The following is a 21,110-nucleotide window of genomic DNA, read 5'->3' as shown; positions in this document are numbered from 1 at the left end:
AAAAAAATAGCTATAAAAATTACCGACAAAAAAATTTTGTTGGTAATTACCGACTATTTGCCTAAAATTTACTGATGAAAAAGTGAAGTCAAAATAATTAAAATTTAAACTAATTATTACTGGTGAAATTATCAATGGAAACTTTACCGGCGCCTAAGTAAATGTGGTGCCAAATTATGGCAATGAAGTTAGCAACCAAATATAAAACATACCGATGATAACTTTCATACCTAATTACTGACGAACAATGATTTCGTAGCCAAAGTTAAAGAGGAAACAAAAAAAATAAAATTTTAAAATAGCAAAAAATAACCAACCACAAGGAGTCGTTGGTAATTACCGATGCAAAGTGATTTCATAGCTAATTTTAAAGAGTAAATCAAATTAAAGAAATTTTTAACATGGTAAAAAAATTACCAATGATAAAATTAGTTGCTAATTACAGACAAACAACGATTTCATAGCTAAATTTAAAGAGGAAACAAAAAAAAAATTTAAATGGCAAAAAATTACCTACCACAATAAGCAGTTGGTAATTGCAAATGAAAATAGATTTCGTAGCTAAATTTAAAAAAAAGGAAACTAAAAATTAAAATTTTAAAATGAAAAAAATTTACCTATGACAATGCATAGTTGGTAATTATCAACGAAAAAGGATTTCATATCTAAATTTAAAAAAGGAAATTAAAAAATAAAATTTTAGAATGAAAAAAATTGCTGACAAAATCGAGTCATTGGTAATTACTGACAAAAAGCAATTTCGTAGCTAAATTTAAAGAGGAAACAAAAAAAAATTTTAACATGGCAAAAAAAGTACCTACCAAAACAAGTAGTTGGTAATTACTGATGAAAATCGATTTCGTAGCTAAATTTAAAAAGAAAAAAAAAATTTTAACATGGCAAAAAATTTGCCTACCAAAACGAGCAGTTGGTAATTACTAACGAAAAGAGATTTCATAGCTAAATTTAAAGAGGAAATTAAAAAAAAAAAAAATTAACATCACAAAAGAAAATTACCGAACAAAACGAGTAGTTAGTAATTACTAACGAAAACCAATTTCGTAGCTAAATTTTGAACAAGAAATTAAAAAAATAAAATTTTAATATGACAAAAAAAATTACTAGACTGAGTAGTTGCTATTTACCTACGAAAACCAATTTCGTAGCTAGATTTAAAGAGAAAAAAAAAATAACATGCTAAAAACATTCTCTCTCTTATAAACCTTTAAACCTCATAATGCCTTCATATTTTATAGGGTTTTAGAATATGTTTTGTATACATTTTGTCCTTATAAATAGTTATTTTTATATATTTTTAGTAATACTTTTGTTTTGTTTAGTTTAGTTTTATAATTTTATAATTAGCTTTTTTTTTTTTTGCATTTTAGGTTTAATTGTGGTCAAAAAGTATTGGTAGCAATGGTAAAAGGAATTTTATGCTGATATAGGGGTGAGATAGCTTAAAAGCAGTGAGAATTTCAAGTTTTAGTGAAGGTGAAGATTATGTTAGCACTAACACAGCAGTGCTGTTGGTTGTGTAAAGAAGAAAGCTATCAGAATATAAGTTATGTTTCTAGTTACACAAGCAATGTAATGACTAGTAATGTCATTATGTGGGTGGTGCTTTTGCTCATATAAAGACATTTTTAGTAAACACATCAATAGAATGCTAGGATCATACACTTATGCTTTGCCTAAGCCTAAAGATTCATTGAAGCATCTTGGGCTTGTTTTTTAGTCTTACAGTGGACTTTTGATTTTTGTTTATTTTGCTAGACTCAGATTATATGTCTTGCCTATTTTAGAATTGTATATAATATGGTTTTATTTTGATATATATATATATATATATATATATATATATATATATATATATATATATATATAATAGATTTTATTTGATCTCTGCTTATTTTGCTAGACCTAGATTATATATAAAATTTACAGTTTATTTTTGTATGATTTCTGAATTGTTTTAATATTTTTACATCATTTTGAATAAAATTTTTATTGTTGTAATTTTTTTTAAAAACTCACATTTTTTTTTAAATTGTAAATCTCATTACCAATTAAATAAAATACATATTATATAATTTAATAAAATTATATTTACCAAAAAAATTAACAAAATTGTTTTACAATCCCCAATTTAGTTCCCCAATCATAAAAAAGTTTAAATTCCCTCCTCCCCTCCCCCAATTTCGTTTTTTCCCAATGTGACACTCTCCAATTATCACACACACACACACACACTCTCTCTCTCTCTCTCTCTCTCTCTCCCCCTAGTTTCATTCATCAATCGTCCCAAATTCCTTCTTTAACATCATTCGTCCCAAATTCCTTTTGCCCCTAAAATCATTTGCGTCCATGACTCTCTTCTCCTTTTAGATGCGCCCAGGATTCTTCGACACCACTGTGATGACGTTACAGTGATAGCTCTCAGCCCAAACTCCACCTGCCTCGCCTCTGGATCTATCGATCATTTCATCAAGCTCTATAAGTTTCTAGGTAGTTTTTATTTTTATTTTTTAGCTCTTTTTATTGTTGTGGTTATTCTTTTGGCACCTCGCTTCTGGGCTCAAGGACCTTTTGGCACCTTAGTGTGCCTTGAGCCTTTAATATGTTGACAAGAGAATTTCGAGTCATTCGTCTGTGGCTTGGTTCACTTGATCATGCTAGTTGGAATAGAGAAACATTAATTTACTTCTTATTCAATCCCAAGAAAAATGGATTTTTATTTGTACAATGCTATCTGGATGACTGTTGACCATTTTTACTTGTTGAGATTGGTTATAGGAGATGCTCAAAGTTGTTGATGTTTTGAATATGATAAGTTTTATAGCAGATGACTAGGAACATACAGTTTTAGCTTTTTGTCTGAAAATTTTGGTAAATTGGGATTTAAACCTGACATTTGGTGCTGAGTGTTACAGAGATAGTAGATATCTGTAATTTTCTCTCTCCTAATTTGAGCTGCATATTTTATGATTTTACATATATATGTTGTTGTGAACTCGAGCATGGGTTTTGTACAAAACTATGTACATCCATGATTGACACAGGTGTATTTAATATTTCTTTTGTATTGTTTCCTTGTAATTTGAACATAGTTACCTTTGATATATTTTATGCATAAGTATGTAAGGATAAAAATGGGTAGTGGCAAAGACAAATTAATATCTTTAGTGGGCGCATTCTACAGAGTGTTCTATGGTTGCACTCCATGGTACCAGTTGGTAATTTAGATTGAAAGTTTGAAACTATACATACTACTGATAGTAGATTAGAATTTATAATTAGTATTCTGCATGTTTTAGTTGTGGCAAGGTAATAAGCATCTTGATAAATCATGCTATCAATAATTGTTGACACTGCTATGGGTTTAGTTAGTTTTACAAATGGCATAATATAGTTTATAAAAGATATCAATATCAACCCTTCTTATAGTAATGCCAGTGGTGTTGGGTGAGTAAATGTAGCAATCTTGGTCTCTCTAATCTCATTTTTTAACCTATGCCCATTATGGGTTATGAAAGTTCATTCCAATTCCCATCTCCAAGGGTTATGGGTATCCTTGATCGTGCTTGTTGTCTTAAAAGCAGTCGTTAAATTGATTTTTTATGTACTCTACAGCAAATTAATTATTAATTCATGTTACTTTTCTAAAACAAATCAGTGATGGTGTTTTTGAGAAACACACACATATATTTATGATGCCTTCAAGGGTAACTTGGCTTACACAATTGCTTTCACCTATAATATTTTTGCATCTGATGCTCCCATCTAACTTCAAAAGCAACATTTATATGCATACTTAGTATTGATAATGTAGTGGAATACAATTGGGGGGGGTGGTTTGTGGGGGTGTTGGGGGAGGGTGTAAAGATGTTTTGAGATTTAATTCTATTTAGTTTGTTTAACTCCAATTGAAATTAAAACTTAAAATTAAAACAGATGATGTATCTAAGAAGCAAAAATTCCAAATGTATGCTACTCTTATGTGGACAATTAGTGATTTCCCTGCTTATTCAATGTTGCCTAGGTAGAGCACTACTAGGAGACTAGCGTGTCCATATTGTATGGATTATTCAGATGCATTTTCATTGAGTCACGGAGGGAAAATTAGTTGGTTTGACAATCACCGTAAGTTTTTTCCACAAAGCCATCCATTTAGACGAAACAGGATAAATTTCCTTAACGAAAAAGCATGCACGAATGAGTCTCCTCCAATTTTGAGTAGTGAGGACACTTTTCCATAGATAGAAGATTTGTGACTTAGGAGGGTAATGAACATTGATGGTGAAGTGGTCAATGTTACCATAGCGAGAAACACTAGCTTGCAAAAAAAAAAAAAAAACATATTTTGGGATTTACCATATTGGTCTTTCAATCTCATTCTCCATAACTTAGATGTTATGCACATCGAGACAAATGTCTTTGAGAATACTTTTAACACAGTGATGAATATTGAAGGGAAGACAAAGGATAATGCAAAAGCAAGGGAAGATATGGCACATTTATGTCATAGAAAAGAGTTAGAGAAAGATGTGCGAATGGGTAAATACCCTAAGGCTTGCTATGCTCTTGATAAACAGCAAAAGCAAAAAATTATGTGAGTGGGTGAAAAGCCTTAAGTTTCTAGATGGTTATTTATCCAACATAGGAGGGTGTGTTGACATGCAAATGTACAAGCTTTTCAGCATGAAGAGCCATGATTGTCATGTGTTTATGCAGAGATTATTACCAATTGCATTTCGTGAATTCCTTCTTAATATAGTTTGGCAAGCATTGACTGAGTTGAGCTTGTTTTTCAAAAATTTTACTTCTACAAATATTAAGGTGCAAGATATGGAGCATCTAAAAGCAGAAATTTCCATTATTATTTGCAAGTTAGAGTTCCTCCTACCTTCTTTGACTCGATGGAACATATTCCCATCCATCTACCTTATGAGGCAAAAATTACAGGGCCAGTACAATATTAATGGATGTATCCTTTCGAGAGGTAATGCAGAATCGTTATTTTTCTTTTTATGTTCTAAAATTTATCATAAACTTTTCCTAAGTCATTTGAATATGGTGTTTTATTTTATCAAATTTTTGTGACACTTGAAGAAAAATATAAAGAACAAAGCAAAAGTAGAAGGTTCAATATGTAATGCATACTTAGTCAAAGAAGCATCCAATTTTTGTGCACATTATTTTAAATCTCACTTCATAATGCGGGATCGACGAGTACCCCATAATGATGATGGTGGGGACAGTGATGAGATCAAAGGAAGTTTATCAATATTCAATTATCGTAGTCGATCGTATGGCAGAGCTAAAACAAGATGGTTAGAAGATGATGAATATAGGCCTGCCCATGTATACATCCTACTAAATTGCCCTAAAATGGACATATATGTAAAGTAAGTTTATCAAAACCCATAAATATAAGTTCAAACTCTTGAATGTCATTTGTGAATTTTCATTTTACTCTAACAATTGCCTAATTTATTTATGCGCAGTAAATTCCAGACTGAATTGCGATAGACATCATGGAATATCAGTGATGTAGAAGTTAATCAATTAGTAGAACAAAGATTTATAGATTGCTTTAAATCTTATGTAAGTTTACATTTATATAAACCATTCCATTATCTAGGGTGTGCAAACGGCCGGTTCGGTTCTGATCCGAACCGAACTGATAAAACCGAAAACCGAAAATCGAAAATTTTAAAAACCGAACCGAACCGATTGATAAGAGAAAACCGAACCGAATCGAACAGATAAATTTCAGTTCGGTTCGGTTTTAAACCGATCAAAACGAAATTTATAAAATTTCATATTTTTAACATTAAATCTAAATAATAAAAACATAAAAACAAAAACAATTAGAAATCAAAACTCAAAAATCTTTAGGTTCGGTTCGGTTTTCTTTGATTTCGATTCGGTTCAATTCAATTTGATTCGATTTTTTTTTTGATTTCCTATATATATTAATAATTTCGGTTCGGTTCGGTTTTTTTGATTTTTTTATGAAAATAACCGAACAGAACCGATTAACCAAAATTATCAAAATTATAAACCGAACCGAACCGATTAAATTTTAAAACCGAACTGAACCGATTAAATTTTAAAACCGAATCGATTAAACCGAATTAATCGGTTCGGTTCGGTTTTTCTGTTTAAACCGAAAACTGCACACCCCTACCATTATCTACATGTAACTAGTAACGTAATATGTGATAATAAGGATTTAAATTCTCTTCAATTTATCAGGCAAGGAGTTCAAACATCGATAACAAAATTCATTAAGGATTTAGCATAAGGACCATTGAGAAGTATAATATCATATCCTATGTATTTCATAAATGGATATAGATTTCACACAATCGGTTATGGTGCTAATCAATCCACAATGAATAGCAAAGTTTGAATTAGGAGATCAACATATGGTGATGCCACCAATGATTACTATGGTATCTTGAAAGATGTAGTTTAGCTAGAGTACCCTGCATTACCAATAAAGAAAGCTGTTCTCTTCAAATGTGAGTGGTTTGATATAACTCTGGATGTGGGTATTAAGGTCCACAAACACTATACCTTAGTGGACATCAATCACAAAAAAAGATTGAATAAATATGAACCATTCATATTTGCTTCACAAGCTGAACAAATGTTTTACGTCCCTTATTCGACCTTAAGATGAGATAAGGTCGATTGGTATGCAGTGCATAAAGTGAAGCTTAGGGTCGTTGTCATCATGCCTCAGACAAATGTAATAGAGCGAATACCTGACCAAGCATTCCAAGATGAGGTGGTACAAGTGTCACAAATTGAGTCAAAAGTAGCAGATGAACAGATTAGACCCCTAGATGATTCAAGCAATGAATCACTAGAGCTTGCATCTGTTGAAGAAGAAGAACAACCGGATGAGAAAGTTTTATTTTTGTCATCAGAAAGTGAAGAAGAAGTTGAAGATGAACTTCTGTATATGATGATGATAGTAATAGTGAATAAATTGTATTGTCCTATATAAATAAATTATTTATGTATTTAATATTTTGTCACACTATCTTGGCAATGCACTTTGATTTACTAATTTGTGCATTGTAATATTTTTAACTATATTATTATTTTATTTTTTATGAATTCTAAATTTGTTATAAAGGAGATGTATATGATAGTTGTGCAAGCCAGGATGGCAATGTTTTTATTATAAGTTGTGTTGTTAAAATTTAGGGAAATTCAAATTTTAGGGGAGATTATGCTAGATTTTAGGTAAAAATGAGATTTTTTTTTCTTTCAAATTAACATTTCTTCTCATGCTTATGCATTGTACAGATATGGTGTGGGGTAGACATACTACAAGTAGTTCCCAAACACTGTCTGCAAATGAGGAAGGTGAGTCTTCAACGCCTCAGGCACAACGGTCAGTCCAAGCAACCACACCTGTGGCTAGCCAATATGATACATCTACAGATGTAACACCCTAGGCAAATCCTATATCAGCAAAACACGAGAGAGATGCTGGGTTTATAAGTTGGCGGTTCGTAACCCCTAGCGACGCGTTTTAAAACCGTGAGGGCTTCAGCTCAGAGTGGACAATATCACTAGTGGGCCGGGCCATTACATTTGTGGTATCAGAGCCGCTCCGCGTGCAACCTTGGGTGATGGTGGGGCAAACCTCAGCGAGGACGCTGAAACCCATAAGGGGGGTGGATTATAACACCCTAGGCAAATCCCACATCGGCAAAACATGGAAGAGATGCTGGGTTTATAAGTTGGCGGTTCGTAACCCCTAGCGATGCGTTTTAAAACCGTGAAGGCTTCAGCCCAGAGCGGACAATATCACTAGTGGGCCAGGCCATTACATTTGTGGTATCAGAGCCGCTCCGCGTGCAACCTTGGTCGATGGTGGAGCAAACCTCAGCGAGGACACTGAGTCCCATAAGGGGGGTGGATTGTAACACCCTAGGCAAATCCCACATCGGCAAAACACGGCAGAGATGCTGGGTTTATAAGTTGGTGGTTCGTAACCCCTAGTGACGCCTTTTAAAATCGTGAGAGTTTCGGCCCAGAGCGGACAATATCACTAGTGGGCCGGGCCGTTACATTTGTAGTATCAGAGCCGCTCCGCATGCAACCTTGAGCGATGGTGGGACAAACCTCAGCGAGGACGCTGAGTCCCATAAGGGGGGTGGATTGTAACACCCTAGGCAAATCCCACATCGGCAAAACACGGGAGAGATGCTGGGTTTATAAGTTGGCGGTTCGTAACCCCTAGAGATGTGTTTTAAAACCGTGAGGGCTTCAGCCCAGAGCGGACAATATCACTAGTGGGCCGAGCCATTATATTTGTGAGTTGATGTGGGATTTGCCTAGGGTGTTACAATCCACCCCCCTTATGGGACTCAGCATCCTCGCTGAGGTTTGCCCCACCATCGCCCAAGGTTGCACGCGGAGGGCTCTGATACCACAAATGTAATGGCCCGGCCCACTAGTGATATTGTCCGCTCTGGGCCGAAGCCCTCACGGTTTTAAAATGCGTCGCTAGGGGTTACGAACCGCCAACTTATAAACCCAGCATCTCTCCCGTGTTTTGCCGATGTGGGATTTGCCTAGGGTGTTACAATCCACCCCCCTTATGGGACTCAGCGTCCTCACTGAGGTTTGCCCCACCATCGCCCAAGGTTGCACGCGGAGCAGCTCTGATGCCACAAATGTAACGGCCCGACCCACTAGTGATATTGTCTGCTCTGGGCTGAAGCCCTCACGGTTTTAAAATGCGTCGCTAGGGGTTACGAACCGCCAACTTATAAACCCAGCATCTCTCCCGTATTTTGTCGATGTGGGATTTGCCTAGGGTGTTACAACAGATGGCCAAGAGCATTTATCTAATAGCTCACAAGGTTCTCACCTTGAACCTAAATCAGAGATTGATTCTATGGGGTGAATTCTCCTTAAAATTCGAGAAGGAAACGAGTTAAAAAAATAAATTCTAATTGGTTTATAAATGAAATTGATACATGTGTTAACTCTCCATATATCTTCTTTTCATGTGTACAGGTTTTCCATCAGATCCGCTGTAGCTCGAGTGATCATGAACACGTTTAAGCAGCAGATACATGATACACTTATATTATATAGATATTTTTAAGCACATTTGTATAATATTTCATAGCATGTAGGCAAGCAATCTCATGCATAGTCATTAATTTCATTAACTTTTGTGATTTCCATTGACAAACACTAAATTCTATGTTTTTTGTATCATTTCAGATGTTTGGGTGAAGTTCTAAGGTATAGGAGTACAAAAGAAAGCTTGGAAAAACACAAAGGGAAGAGAAATGTTGCTGATACACTTTACACGGGTCGTGTAAGCAAAGATACAAACCCGTGTAACCTACTGCCAAGGGAAAGCTGAAAGAGATAAGGAAGAAACTGTCATGACCCAAAATTCTGTGTCATGACCAGCGCATAATTTAAGTATTCTTAAATCATTCAAGCCTTATCAAAGTATCTTAAAAAAATATATTGTCACATGCTAACCCCAAAAAATAGATAAAATCTACATAAACAAAATACTGAATAAACAATATAAATATCTCATAAGTAAACTGCGGAGTCTTTACAGATTTTAAATAAAAACTTAAACTATTCAATAAACTAAATTAATTATTAGCCAGAGGGAATATGAATTCGAGCATACCATGAGAACAAATAAAAGATTGTCCCTCTCCGGAAAATAGACTGAATATTTGGATCAGTCGCAGAATTTTACTGATCTGAAATAGATAATAGACAGAGAAAATGTGATTTGAGCTAATGCTCAGTGAATGATAATTATAGCACACAACAGAATAGGAATAGACAAACGCTTGATTAATTTCACAATAAATTTTCTATTATATAAAATCATACTCATGCTATCAAAATCATTAATAAAATAATTTCATAAAATATATATATAAAAGAAATTCATTCAATAAAATTTTTTTTTGGTACAGCTCACCAGGATGATGATACCCCACATCACCAAAGGCCAGATGGTAAGCGCGCTACCAGATATTAGATATCATCCTCCTCCTTCACAGATATCAATGCATATGATACTAATGCAAACCATAAAGTGCAATGATGCATGACTTAACAATGCAACCTAATACCGTGATAGTCCACATGGCGGGGCCATATAGCAGATACAGATATTGAGCACAAGTACCAATTCAAAATAGAAAATCAAATTGTACAAATCAATCAAAATCCACAAAAAATTTCAGATAGTAAATAATAACTAATAGTGCAATTCCAACGGTTTATTTCAATAATTTCAGAGAGTCAATAAGATCAAATCAATTTCAAATAAATTCAGTGTAACACATCGATAAATTTTATATTCAGATATCAATCAATATAAAGACATTAAAGGCATGTTCCCGGAATTCTAAATAGCTCTAATGCAGAGATAATTGACAAAATTAATTATTTAATCAAAATTGAAATAAAATTCAATAATAAAATAAAACTCTAGAAAATCACATGTAAAATAATTATTAAAATATTGATTTAAAATTTCATTTAGTAACAAATTTAATGCTAAGAAATTTTAAAAGGAACTAAAACGGTGTCATGTACTATAATTACCACTCACCTGGAACCTCCAAAACAATAGTTATACTCAATGAAAGAGAGACAATTCAGCTGATAGATTGAAAAGACGAATCTCTTACATACCCAAAATACCGTAAAAATTTAATCAACTAAATTAATATGACAGACACATTGAATATATATTGAAAAGAAAAAAAAGATTAATATAATAATAATAATAATAATAATAATAATAATAATAATAATAATAATAATAATAATAATAATAACTTAACAACAATACATATATATCCCACAGTAATAATGATCAACCCAATTCAATACCAATAGTCAAAGAAAAAAATGAATTTCTAGAGTAGTTGTAACAATTCAAGGAAAGAAAATAAAATCAAATTCACCCATTATTGAACAAAAAATGAAAATTTTTACCTTGAAAATAGAGTTGAAATATATATATATATATATATATAACAATAAATAAAAGATGATAAAAATACCTATTGAGAGTATTTGGTATAAAAGGAGATAAACGGGTTTTTGAGAGCACAGTTTAGCAGAAAGAGATGATTATGGTATATATATTTCAAGAGTTTTATTAGGTATAAAATGATATAAGAGTTGTTATTGAACTAGGTTGGTCAGATTACAAATATATATTTATTTTCAAAAATAATATATATATATATATATATATATATATATATATATATATAATTAAATAAATAAGAAGGTCATCCAATAAAATATTCCCTTTTTTATAAATATATTAAAATATTGTTAGCTAATTAAAATAAATAAATAAATAAAATATTGGGTTTCCATATACTTTCCCCCTTAAAAGAAATTCGGTCTCGAATTTAAACAGACAAAATTCTAACTTGAAGAATCAAATAAGTGAGGATATTTGACTCGCATTTCAGATTCTGCCTCCCATGTGGCCTCACTACTTGAATGATTATGTTACAAGACTTTGACCAAAGCCACCTCCTTAGACCGGAGTTTCCTAATTTGTCGATCTAAAATCTTTACTGGTTGCTCCTCATATGACATATCATCCCTAAATTATATGGTCTGAGGTTGGAAAATATGAGATGGATCTGGTACATACTTTCTAAGCATAAAAATATGAAAAATTGGATGTACATGCGCAAAACCAGGTGGAAGGGCTAAACGGTAAGCAACTGCTCCAATTCTCTCCTCACTACTTGAATGATTATGTTACAAGACTTTGACCAAAGCCACCTCCTTAGACCGGAGTTTCCTAATTTGTCAATCTAAAATCTTTACTGGTTGCTCCTCATATGACATATCATCCCTAAATTATATGGTCTGAGGTTGGAAAATATGAGATGGATCTGGTACATACTTTCTAAGCATAAAAATATGGAAAATTGGATGTACATGCGCAAAACCAGGTGGAAAGGCTAAACGGTAAGCAACTGCTCCAATTCTCTCCAAAATTTCAAATGGACCAACAAAATGAGGGCTAAGCTTCCCTTTCTTCCCAAACCTCATGATTCCTTTCAAAGGTTAAACTCTCAGAAATACATGATCACCAACCATAAACTCTACATCTTTACGCTTAGGGTCAGCATAAGTTCTCTGTCGACTTTGAGCAGTCAAAAGTCTATCATGAATTAGTCGAACATTCTCTGAAGTTAACTGTATCAACTCTAGTCTAATAAGCCTTTTTTCTCTAACTTCATCCCAACAAATCGGTGACCTACACCTTTGACCACATAATGCCTCGTATGGATCTATCTCTATACTTGCCTGATAACTATTATTATAAGCGAACTCCACTAAAGGCAAATGATGATCCCAACAGCCACCAAAATCTATAACACATGCACGAAGTATGTCCTCTAACGTCTGTATGGTCCTTTCTGACTGTCCATCTGTTTGAGGGTAAAAAGTAGTACTAAAGTCCACTCGTGTTCCCAAAGCTTATTGGAATTTCTTCCAAAATTGAGAAGTAAACTAAGTACCACAATCAGAGACAATGGAAACTGGAATACCATGAAGACTAACAATCTTGTCTATATATAACTGTGCAAGTTTAGCAAAGTCATATGTAGTCTTCACAGGAAGGAAATGAGCAGATTTTGTCAATCTATCCACTATCACTCAAATTGCATTGTAACCACCTCGTGTACTGGGTAAACCCACAACAAAGTCCATAGCAATGTGCTCCCACTTCCACTCGAAAATAGGCAACGGCTGAAGTAGCCCAGATGGTCTCTGATGTTCTGCCTTAACCTGTTGATAAGTGAAACATTTAGTAACAAAGTCTACAACATCCCTCTTCATGCCACCCCACCAATAATGCTCCCTAAATCACAGTACATTTTAGTTGAACCTGGGTATACTGTGTAAGCAGAATGGTATGCCTCTTCCATGATTTCTCTTCTCAACTTATCAACACTGGGGACACAAAGTTTAGTGTCATAATGAAGAACTCCATCATCATTTAACATGAACCCTTGAGCTTGGCCTTGATGAATACTATCTATAATCTCACACAACTGAGAATCCCTCTTCTGAGCAGCCTTAATTCGATCAATCAAGATAGGCCTAACTTGAAAATGTGCTAAGAATGATCCAGCTACGATTTCAAACTCTACTCCCTGATCTAACAACTCATGTAATTCACCAATTAAAGGCCTCCTCTTGGTAGATATATGGGCTAAACTACCAGAAGACTTCCTGCTTAGAGCATCAGCCACCACATTAGCTTTTCCAGGGTGATATTATATGGTGCAATCATAATCCTTTAGCAATTCTACCCAAAGATGTATTTGAGACTTTTGTGGTCAGTGAAGATTTCACAAGTCTCACCATACAAATAATGCCATCAGATTTTTAAAGCAAAAATTACTGTAGCCATTTACAAATCATGAGTTGGATAATTCTGCTCGTGCCTTTTCAATTGACGAGAAGCATATGCAATAACCCGTCCATGCTGCACCATGAGACGGTGACACATGGCACTACACATAAGCTTGCCAAATGTCTTTAAATCATGTAAAATTATCAAAGTCAAGATTAAATATAGGTTTGAGACTTGGCAAAATGTGATTGGGTCAATTAAACCTAGAACCAATCAGAAGGTGACATGTGGCAAGGGTTTTAAGTGGTGACCTAGCTATATAATGTGTTGTTATGAAAGAAAATAATAACAAGGGCTGTTGCTCTCTTTGGTGCCGCCACCCAAAAAGCCTCCCCCTTCTCTTCTTCTTCATCTCTCATCAATTCAAAGATATTAGACAACAATATCTTGAATTAAAAATACTATAAATTGTTTCTAGTGTTTTGTTTACATCTGTAATCTCTTAAAAGGCAAAATTTGATTTTATAATTCATAAAAAAAACTTTAGAAGTTGTTCAAGGGCTGCCATAGGTGATCTTGGTGTGGACAAGCTAGAGGGACAACATCTGGTGTCCTAAGGCACATCCCAAAGGTGTCAAACACACTGCAGTACATCAATAGGTTAGTGCACTTCTTCTTGATCTAATCTAGGATTCCAATGAATTAATCTGATTAATTCTAAAATCTTAAATGGCAAATGTAGATAAAAAAACATATTAAAAGAATTTTAATATGTTGTTTATCCTTGAAATCAAATAGATAAAAAATGAATCTTGCATGATGCATGTGACCCTAGGTGAAAAATTTTTGAATTTAATGATATAAACTTGTATTTTTCATGCTTCCGCTCCTTCACCGAGAAGTCCTTTTAGCTTACTGATGATTCAGCAGCTATTCTATAATCTTCTTTTTATCATTTTCCCTGCCATGGACACGAGATACATCCACCACAGAGCTCGTTTGCCTCGCTCTACTTAAATCTTCACTAGCAAACTCTCTCAAACCAAGCTCCAATCTTTCTTTCGCAAGATCATCTAATCTTTCAGCGATCTCCTTTATCTTGGATTCTATCTCTACATTAAACAAAATTGCACTTGGATTAATGGAGGCAGGAATCAGGCTCTATACCTGACTTAAGCTAGCTTCAGATTCTTCTGACTCCAGCTTCCACCGCAGAGCCTCAGTAGCAAACTCATCCAGCTCGTCCTCAGCATCGTAAGCAACATCTTCAAGCTCTTCCAGCCACAGCTTCACGACTCATTCTTGATTTGCTTCTCAACGTCATGTCCACGGATGAAGTCGAGGATGTGCTTTGACGCTAACCTGTCAAACAAAACTTGAAGAGAAGCTGAAAGAAAAGCGTCTCCAACAACCATGAAATTTCTTTACAGGTGGATTTCTTTACATGAAAAGCGTCTCCAACAGCCATGACTCGGATGGGATTTTCACTAAGGTCTATTGCGGAAATGGAGGGCGATTTGGTATGGGTGATATAAAAATTCAGTTAATAGGGTTTCTATGGTACTTTTTGTAAAAATCAGTTTTCACGGAAATAAGAATTCTCTCTCCTGCCCGAACTACGTAAATCTCTGTGTCGTTTTTTCTTGTTTTAATTCTTCTATTATTGCTGTTTGTGTGACAGCTGAATTTACAAAGAGAACTTGCGTCGGGGAAATTGAACGGCAATATCTAAATTTCGTATTGATTTCCACAACTTTATCTTCTTCTTTTTTTTTTTTTAAAATCTAAATCTAAAATTTTAATTTAGTTGTTGTCTTCAACATAAATGAATTTCATGTGTTGGGTTGTTGAAATGTCTTCCGTCGCACAGATGACTTTAATCCATCTGACGTGGACCTCTCACCTGTACTGCACTCAAGCTCTTCGTCGCACAACCCAACGGTTAAAATTAGAAATAATGTTGTGTTTAAATCATAAATTTATAATGATAGGACTGCTGGAATTAGTGAGAGCTAGAAGCCTACTCTGAATTGCTCACCATATTTTGGAAACTTGAACTATTAAGTTATTAGGATTAGGATGTGTATAATATCATGTGGTATTAGGTGGTTCAAGTATGGACTCTTGTGATGAGGTCAAAGCATAACCGGAATTTAACAAATATAAATTTCATTTAATCAGTCACCTTCAGCAATAACATTGCAAACTTATGAACTATATCAAGCAACCCCTTGTGTTAATGCTATAGGAATAAACGTAAGAGCCCTGTTCTAGAATTTCTACTGCAACTTTAACAAAAAAATTAAAAAAAAAAAAAAGACTTTGATTATACAAATACTGCAAACTGCAGAGGAAATAATGTAGGCTGTGATTAGCGTTGCATCATTAAGTTAATAATTAATATTGTATCTAGATGACATTATCAAACCAAATGAAAACTCGAGAATAGAATGAGGGAGATTAAGAGGACAAAATTCCAAGCAGAAGAATATTGCAGAGAGTTCTCCACTCAACTAATGCTATCTCATTGAATATCTTCAAGTGTTTACCGGCCAAATTATACAATGAACGCAGAGAAAAGGCAAAAAGAATATCCTAAGGAATTAAAATGGACATGAGTCAACACCAACGCAAGTAAGCCAGTGCAAGTTGTAGTTTCCATCCACATGTAAGCAGCAGCAGCTGCTCTGTGATGAAACAATGATCTACTGAGGTGGTTGGGAATGAGGCGGAGGACATGGTGGTAGTGGTGGAGGCATACCAGATTGATTCCCAGACTGCAATAAGTAAACCTGTTAGTTTCTTTGAAACATGTGTAATGACCAAACCAGTTGTCACAGTAAATACACTTCATCTAATTGTTAATCGTATGAGCAATATTTATAAGCCATTCAGCAACCCCAAAAGTCCGTCATTTCATGATTCCACAAAATGATCAACGTGAGTAAATGCTGTATATTATCTGTTCACACTGAATATAGCAGGAGCATTAGCTGGGTTACAAACACAAACTAATGCTTATCTTACCTGGTAGGGATTAAACCCGGCATCATGGGCATTTGTACACCTGGTGGCCGATTGAATGAACCACCTTGTGGATACATTTGAGCTCCAGTTGCATTTGATGGACCTTGCATATTTGGCAGGCCATTAGGAAAGCCCCCAACTGAAGGGGCAGCACTTGTGGTTAAGGATCCAGAGTGCATCGGATTCATGCCCATAAAATGGCCTTGTGGCATTGGAGGGACCATCTGATTCATCGTACCTGGCATCCCCTAAAAGCAAAAGCAGGCACAAACCAATCAGAGTTCAAAATTCTCTCAATCGGTGTCCAATACAAATTTTTTAGAAACTAGGAGATTCTAAATCCGTCTTCACCAAGTACTTTCAAAATCACCAATGTTCAATGATAATAAACTGTTGAGATATTTTTGTTAGATCATTTCAAAGTTAATTTTAGCATTTAAAAGCCATGAAACCATCTCAGACATTTGGAATCAAGCTGTCCCAAATGTGGAATCAAACAGACAGTGAAAATCGATAAAAAAAAAAAAGGGTAAAATAAATATACAACATACCATTGGACCTGGCATTGGCGATGGGTGTTATGTGGGCATCGATGAAGGCGCAGGCAAGGATCCACGCACACCATGAGGAGGCATTTGTGGAGGACGAGCTAGATGAGGATGAGGGAGGAGGGGTAAATGTGATGGTGGTTGTAGCTGCTGCATATTTGGAGGTGGCATAGGCAAAGGGGGCATTTGCTGAGGGTGAGCCTGGTGTTGCTGTTGTGGCATCTGCTGAGGATTTTGTTGATATCCCCGTTGCTGATTGGCAGCAAGAAGGGATGGATGTGGACCAGGCGGTAGTGGTGGGGTTACTAGAGGCATAGAAATTGGAAGAGGCTGTTTCTGCTCCCCTGAGCTGATGCATCAAGAGATGGAATTGTCAACGGCATTGCAGCTCCAGCACCTGGAATTGTTCCTTCATTTCGAGTCAATCCTGCAGCAAATGGTCCTGGAGTTGTTGGTGGTTCAGGTACAGGGAAATTGCCAGGCAGGCGGCCAGAAAGAGCAGGGTTTTGTCCACCATAACCTGATATAGGAACTAATACTTAGAAACTAAACCCAGCTAGGATTTCAAATCTGACACAGCTTCACTAAAGATATCGTAGCTTAAGAACCCATAAAAAAATTTACTAAAGAACTGTTAATTTTATACAAAATATCATATCATAGTTAATTGAAAAGAGAAAGAGAAAGGGAGTTGCAGAAGGGGAAGATGAGAGGAGGGAACCGGACGGCGTCGACGACTTCGCCGCTTCTGCTACCCCTCCTATTTTTTTCTTCTCCTCCTCTCCTCCTTGTTCTGCCTCTGCTGGTGACAGAACCTATGTAGAGAAAGACAAGAAATTAAGACGGAGAGTTTTAAGAACCCTGAAAGAAGTGAGTTGGAGAGTGGACCACCATCCGTCAAGCTTCGCTTTGTTCTCCTCTGATCTTTAGTTGCAGGCTTCGCTTGGTTGAAAATCGTCATGATCGGAAGGGATTTTGACAGATCGAACTATGGAGCTTAATGTACCAAAAATTGAAACTATGGGAGCTTAGAGCGAAAATTGTCGATCCGTCAAATTGTAAAGATTTGGGGTTCCTAACAGCAGCGATGATCATCTGGTGGCGTTGGTGGCGCCACCTGAAGTCGCAGATCAACAATGGGTGATGATGGCGGTGGCGTTTGGGCAATGGCTACTCTTTCGCTATTTCTTAGGATTTCTGGCACGGTAGCAGTAAATCCTTCAAGTCTAAAGGTAAATTGATCCTTAATTTTTCAATTAATTTTTACCATAATCATAATTGTTTCCCAAGAATAACTCAAACAAGGTTGCGTTTTTTTCTTTAGGGAAAAAAGAAAAAAAGAAAAGACACACCATACATGATCCTTCTTTATTTATTATTGTACCAGTAATAAACCCCATACATACTCATCCTTTTTCATTTATTATTCTAACAGAAACCCTTTCATATACCCTTTAGCAAGGCACTTCTCAATTGAACACAGAAAATTAAAAATAAAACAAGATTAAGACCTCAACATTATTCATAGTTTATGCATGATATTATAGTCTCAACTATTCAAAGATCATCCCTGTCTCTATCGGGTTCAGGAGTATTATGAGAGTGTTCATGAATGTCAAGGCCACGATTTTTGCGAGGTAATATGTTTCGAAGACTAGGCCAACTGGGGAGGATTGGCTTCACACCACCAATGATGTAGTCATTGGTTGTTCCTGGAGCAAAATTAATGAGTGCATACTGATCTCCCTTGAAAAGGTACGCCTCATTTTTCCTGGAAGAAGCAAAGGCCGCATCAATTCCACTTTCGAAAATAGTACCTCTCAAACTATAAAAGCCTTCAGTTATTTTACGGATAGCAATCCTTCTGGGTTCCGAATAGTCTATAAGAGCATATTGATCATCTTTGAACAGATAAGCCTCATTGGTAGCGGTTGCCTCAAAAGCTGCATCAATACTCGTCTCAAATACTGTCCTCTTGAAGAAGGGGAACATGGTACCAATGGGCATTGGACCCCTGAGTATCTTGTCATTGAGAGTGCCAGGTGCATAGTCTATACGTGCACAAAGATTCCCAGAAAAGATGAATGCTTCATTTCCATGATGAGATCTAAAAGCACAATCTACTCCGAACTCTGCAAATGCTGTATCTGTAAGTGATGGAAACCCATCGCAAATAAGAAGTGGCCCATTAATCACCCTATCATTGGTTGTTCCTGGAGCATAGTTTACAAGAACGTACTCATTTTTCATGAATAAATAGACTTCGTCTCGATTACGAGCTGACTGAAATGCAGCATTTATGTAAGTGCCAACATCTGCCACTTTGTCGGTATACCAATCAATGACGTCATAGGAGACTTCTCGTTTCTCTCTTGATGCGTTATCATTTGCTCCAGCTGCAGAATTAGGATTGTAGATAACAAGATTTAAGAGTTCCCTCCTACCATTAAGAATATAATCAAATACAGGCCTCTGAATGGGGAGCACTCTTGAGGGATGTGATTGAGGATTGTAATTACGGTTGACAATTAGTCTGTTATCCACCCTCTCCCGTCTTGTATACCTGCACAAAATTTTAAATTGGATATATATATATATATATATATATATATATATATATATATATATATATATATATATATATATATTAGTGTATTAGTGCAATAAATGCGTCACATAAGTAGTGTATCAAGTTTAATAAAATTTTTATATATAAGTTTTATTGTTAAAAATAAAAGGAAAAAACCTCCATTGAATTAGAACTTCACATGTTTGAAATGTAATTCAAGTGGCTTTATTTTATTAGCCTTGTTGTGAACTTGAGCACTTTGATTCGGAGGGTAGCCTCTGAATCTTATCAAAAACAATGAAGATATGAAGGATCCTAATATATAAAATTTACTTCATAATATAAAATCTTATATATAATTTTTTTTTTAAATGTTAGAAGTGATCGCAATCCCTTCCTCGCTTAGATCCATCGCACTGAATGCATTAAAAAAAAAAAATCTTTGTTATTTGAGGTTAACTTGTGATCAATTATAATTGAGATACTAACCTTCCACTATGGGTAAGTCTGAACAATTGAGCAGAGCGAATGTATTGAGGGGCTATGCCAGCAACAAAGGCAACCTCATCTTGGGCAGGATATCTGTAACGATCTCCAAGTGTCTCAGCAACCCAAATACCCCCTGGTGCATATATCTCATAACGATACACTTCTTGTGTCCCATCAGGGAGAGTTGGATACCAAGCACTGCTAAGGGTGGTGCTAATGAAGACATGCGTGGCAGGCCTAGTGGAATCAAGAGGTCTGCCACTATGATGAACATAGTGATCCAAATTGAAGTAAATTTCATCGGGAGTACCTCCTTGACGCCTTGCTTCGAATCCATGCTGAAAAACGTGTTGATAAGGTGCAGTATCCCAACGGAAGACATGGCGAAGGATGTCTTGTTCGCCATCACTGCTTCTGCATTCGATATCATCTAAAGGAGGATTTATTACACGGCAATTAAAGTAGTAGACAGTTTCAGTAAGAAATTGAGCTGCAGATTGATTACTTTCAGATACAGGTTGTGGAAAGAATGCTGCGCATCCTCTCCAGGGTGAATTTGGGGGAATCGATGACATTAGTGGTAAGGTGTATAATATTTATCACTAAGATCAGATGTCTGTTTTTTTTTTTTTTTTTTTTGAGCGGTGCTTGTGTACATGCAGTGGAATTAACAGGATCATCGCATAGATATATATAGAGTTTTTTTTTTTTTTTCTTTATGGACAATTCTATGTGATTAGCTCTTGGGTTTTCTATCTGATTTCCTATGCTTTTTTCACCCAAAACTTTCTCATTCTTCTAAAATTTATCATATTATAATTTTTTTGACATTTCAGTCTAATTTTTTATAATTCATTTGTTAATTTTATTGTGTATAACTTTTTAGTTAATATCACATAATACAAATTCATCGTTAGTGGTACAAAATTTATTGACAGTGTAAATTTGTATCAAATGATACAAATATTTTATAAAACGATGTAAATATAATACTATAGAAATATTATCATGTCAATTATAATTTATTACAAAAAAATATATAAAAAAAATA

At 35.1% G+C, this 21,110-nt stretch overlaps 1 protein-coding gene across 4 annotated transcripts; it reads right to left on the bottom strand.

The window, feature by feature from the left end:
* Positions 1-15,927: 15,927 nt before the first annotated feature.
* LOC131176012 (uncharacterized) lies at positions 15,928-20,717 on the bottom strand. Of its 4 annotated transcripts, none has more exons than XM_058141000.1 (6): positions 20,060-20,717; positions 17,893-19,564; positions 17,723-17,816; positions 17,005-17,521; positions 16,454-16,701; positions 15,928-16,203 (listed from the first exon to the last, which is right to left on the bottom strand). In XM_058141000.1, the coding sequence occupies exons 1-2, from the start codon at positions 20,632-20,634 to the stop codon at positions 18,559-18,561; spliced, it is 1,581 nt and encodes a 526-aa protein (XP_057996983.1). In that variant the 5' UTR covers positions 20,635-20,717; the 3' UTR covers positions 15,928-16,203; positions 16,454-16,701; positions 17,005-17,521; positions 17,723-17,816; positions 17,893-18,558. The 4 variants fall into 4 exon arrangements, with proteins under 4 accessions (XP_057996983.1, XP_057996984.1, XP_057996982.1 ...); XM_058141001.1 differs by having other exon boundaries at positions 17,728-17,816; XM_058140999.1 differs by having other exon boundaries at positions 17,005-17,816.
* Positions 20,718-21,110: the final 393 nt, after the last annotated feature.

This window comes from Hevea brasiliensis, chromosome 18 (assembly GCF_030052815.1).
Source record: "Hevea brasiliensis isolate MT/VB/25A 57/8 chromosome 18, ASM3005281v1, whole genome shotgun sequence".
In the NCBI taxonomy this organism is placed as follows: Eukaryota; Viridiplantae; Streptophyta; class Magnoliopsida; order Malpighiales; family Euphorbiaceae; genus Hevea; species Hevea brasiliensis.
Note: the sequence above shows the minus strand (reverse complement) of the source record. Positions and strands in the feature narration are given on the sequence as shown.

What these genes read in the sequence shown, in the direction of transcription:
- LOC131176012 (XM_058140999.1), bottom strand. Translation starts at nt 20,634, where the DNA reads ATGTCATCGATTCCCCCAAATTCACCCTGGAGAGGATGCGCAGCATTC. An exon ending in AGACTTACCCATAGTGGAAG is followed by an intron (nt 19,565 to 20,059) that starts GTTAGTATCTCA and finishes AATTTTGTGCAG; the next exon opens with GTATACAAGACGGGAGAGGG.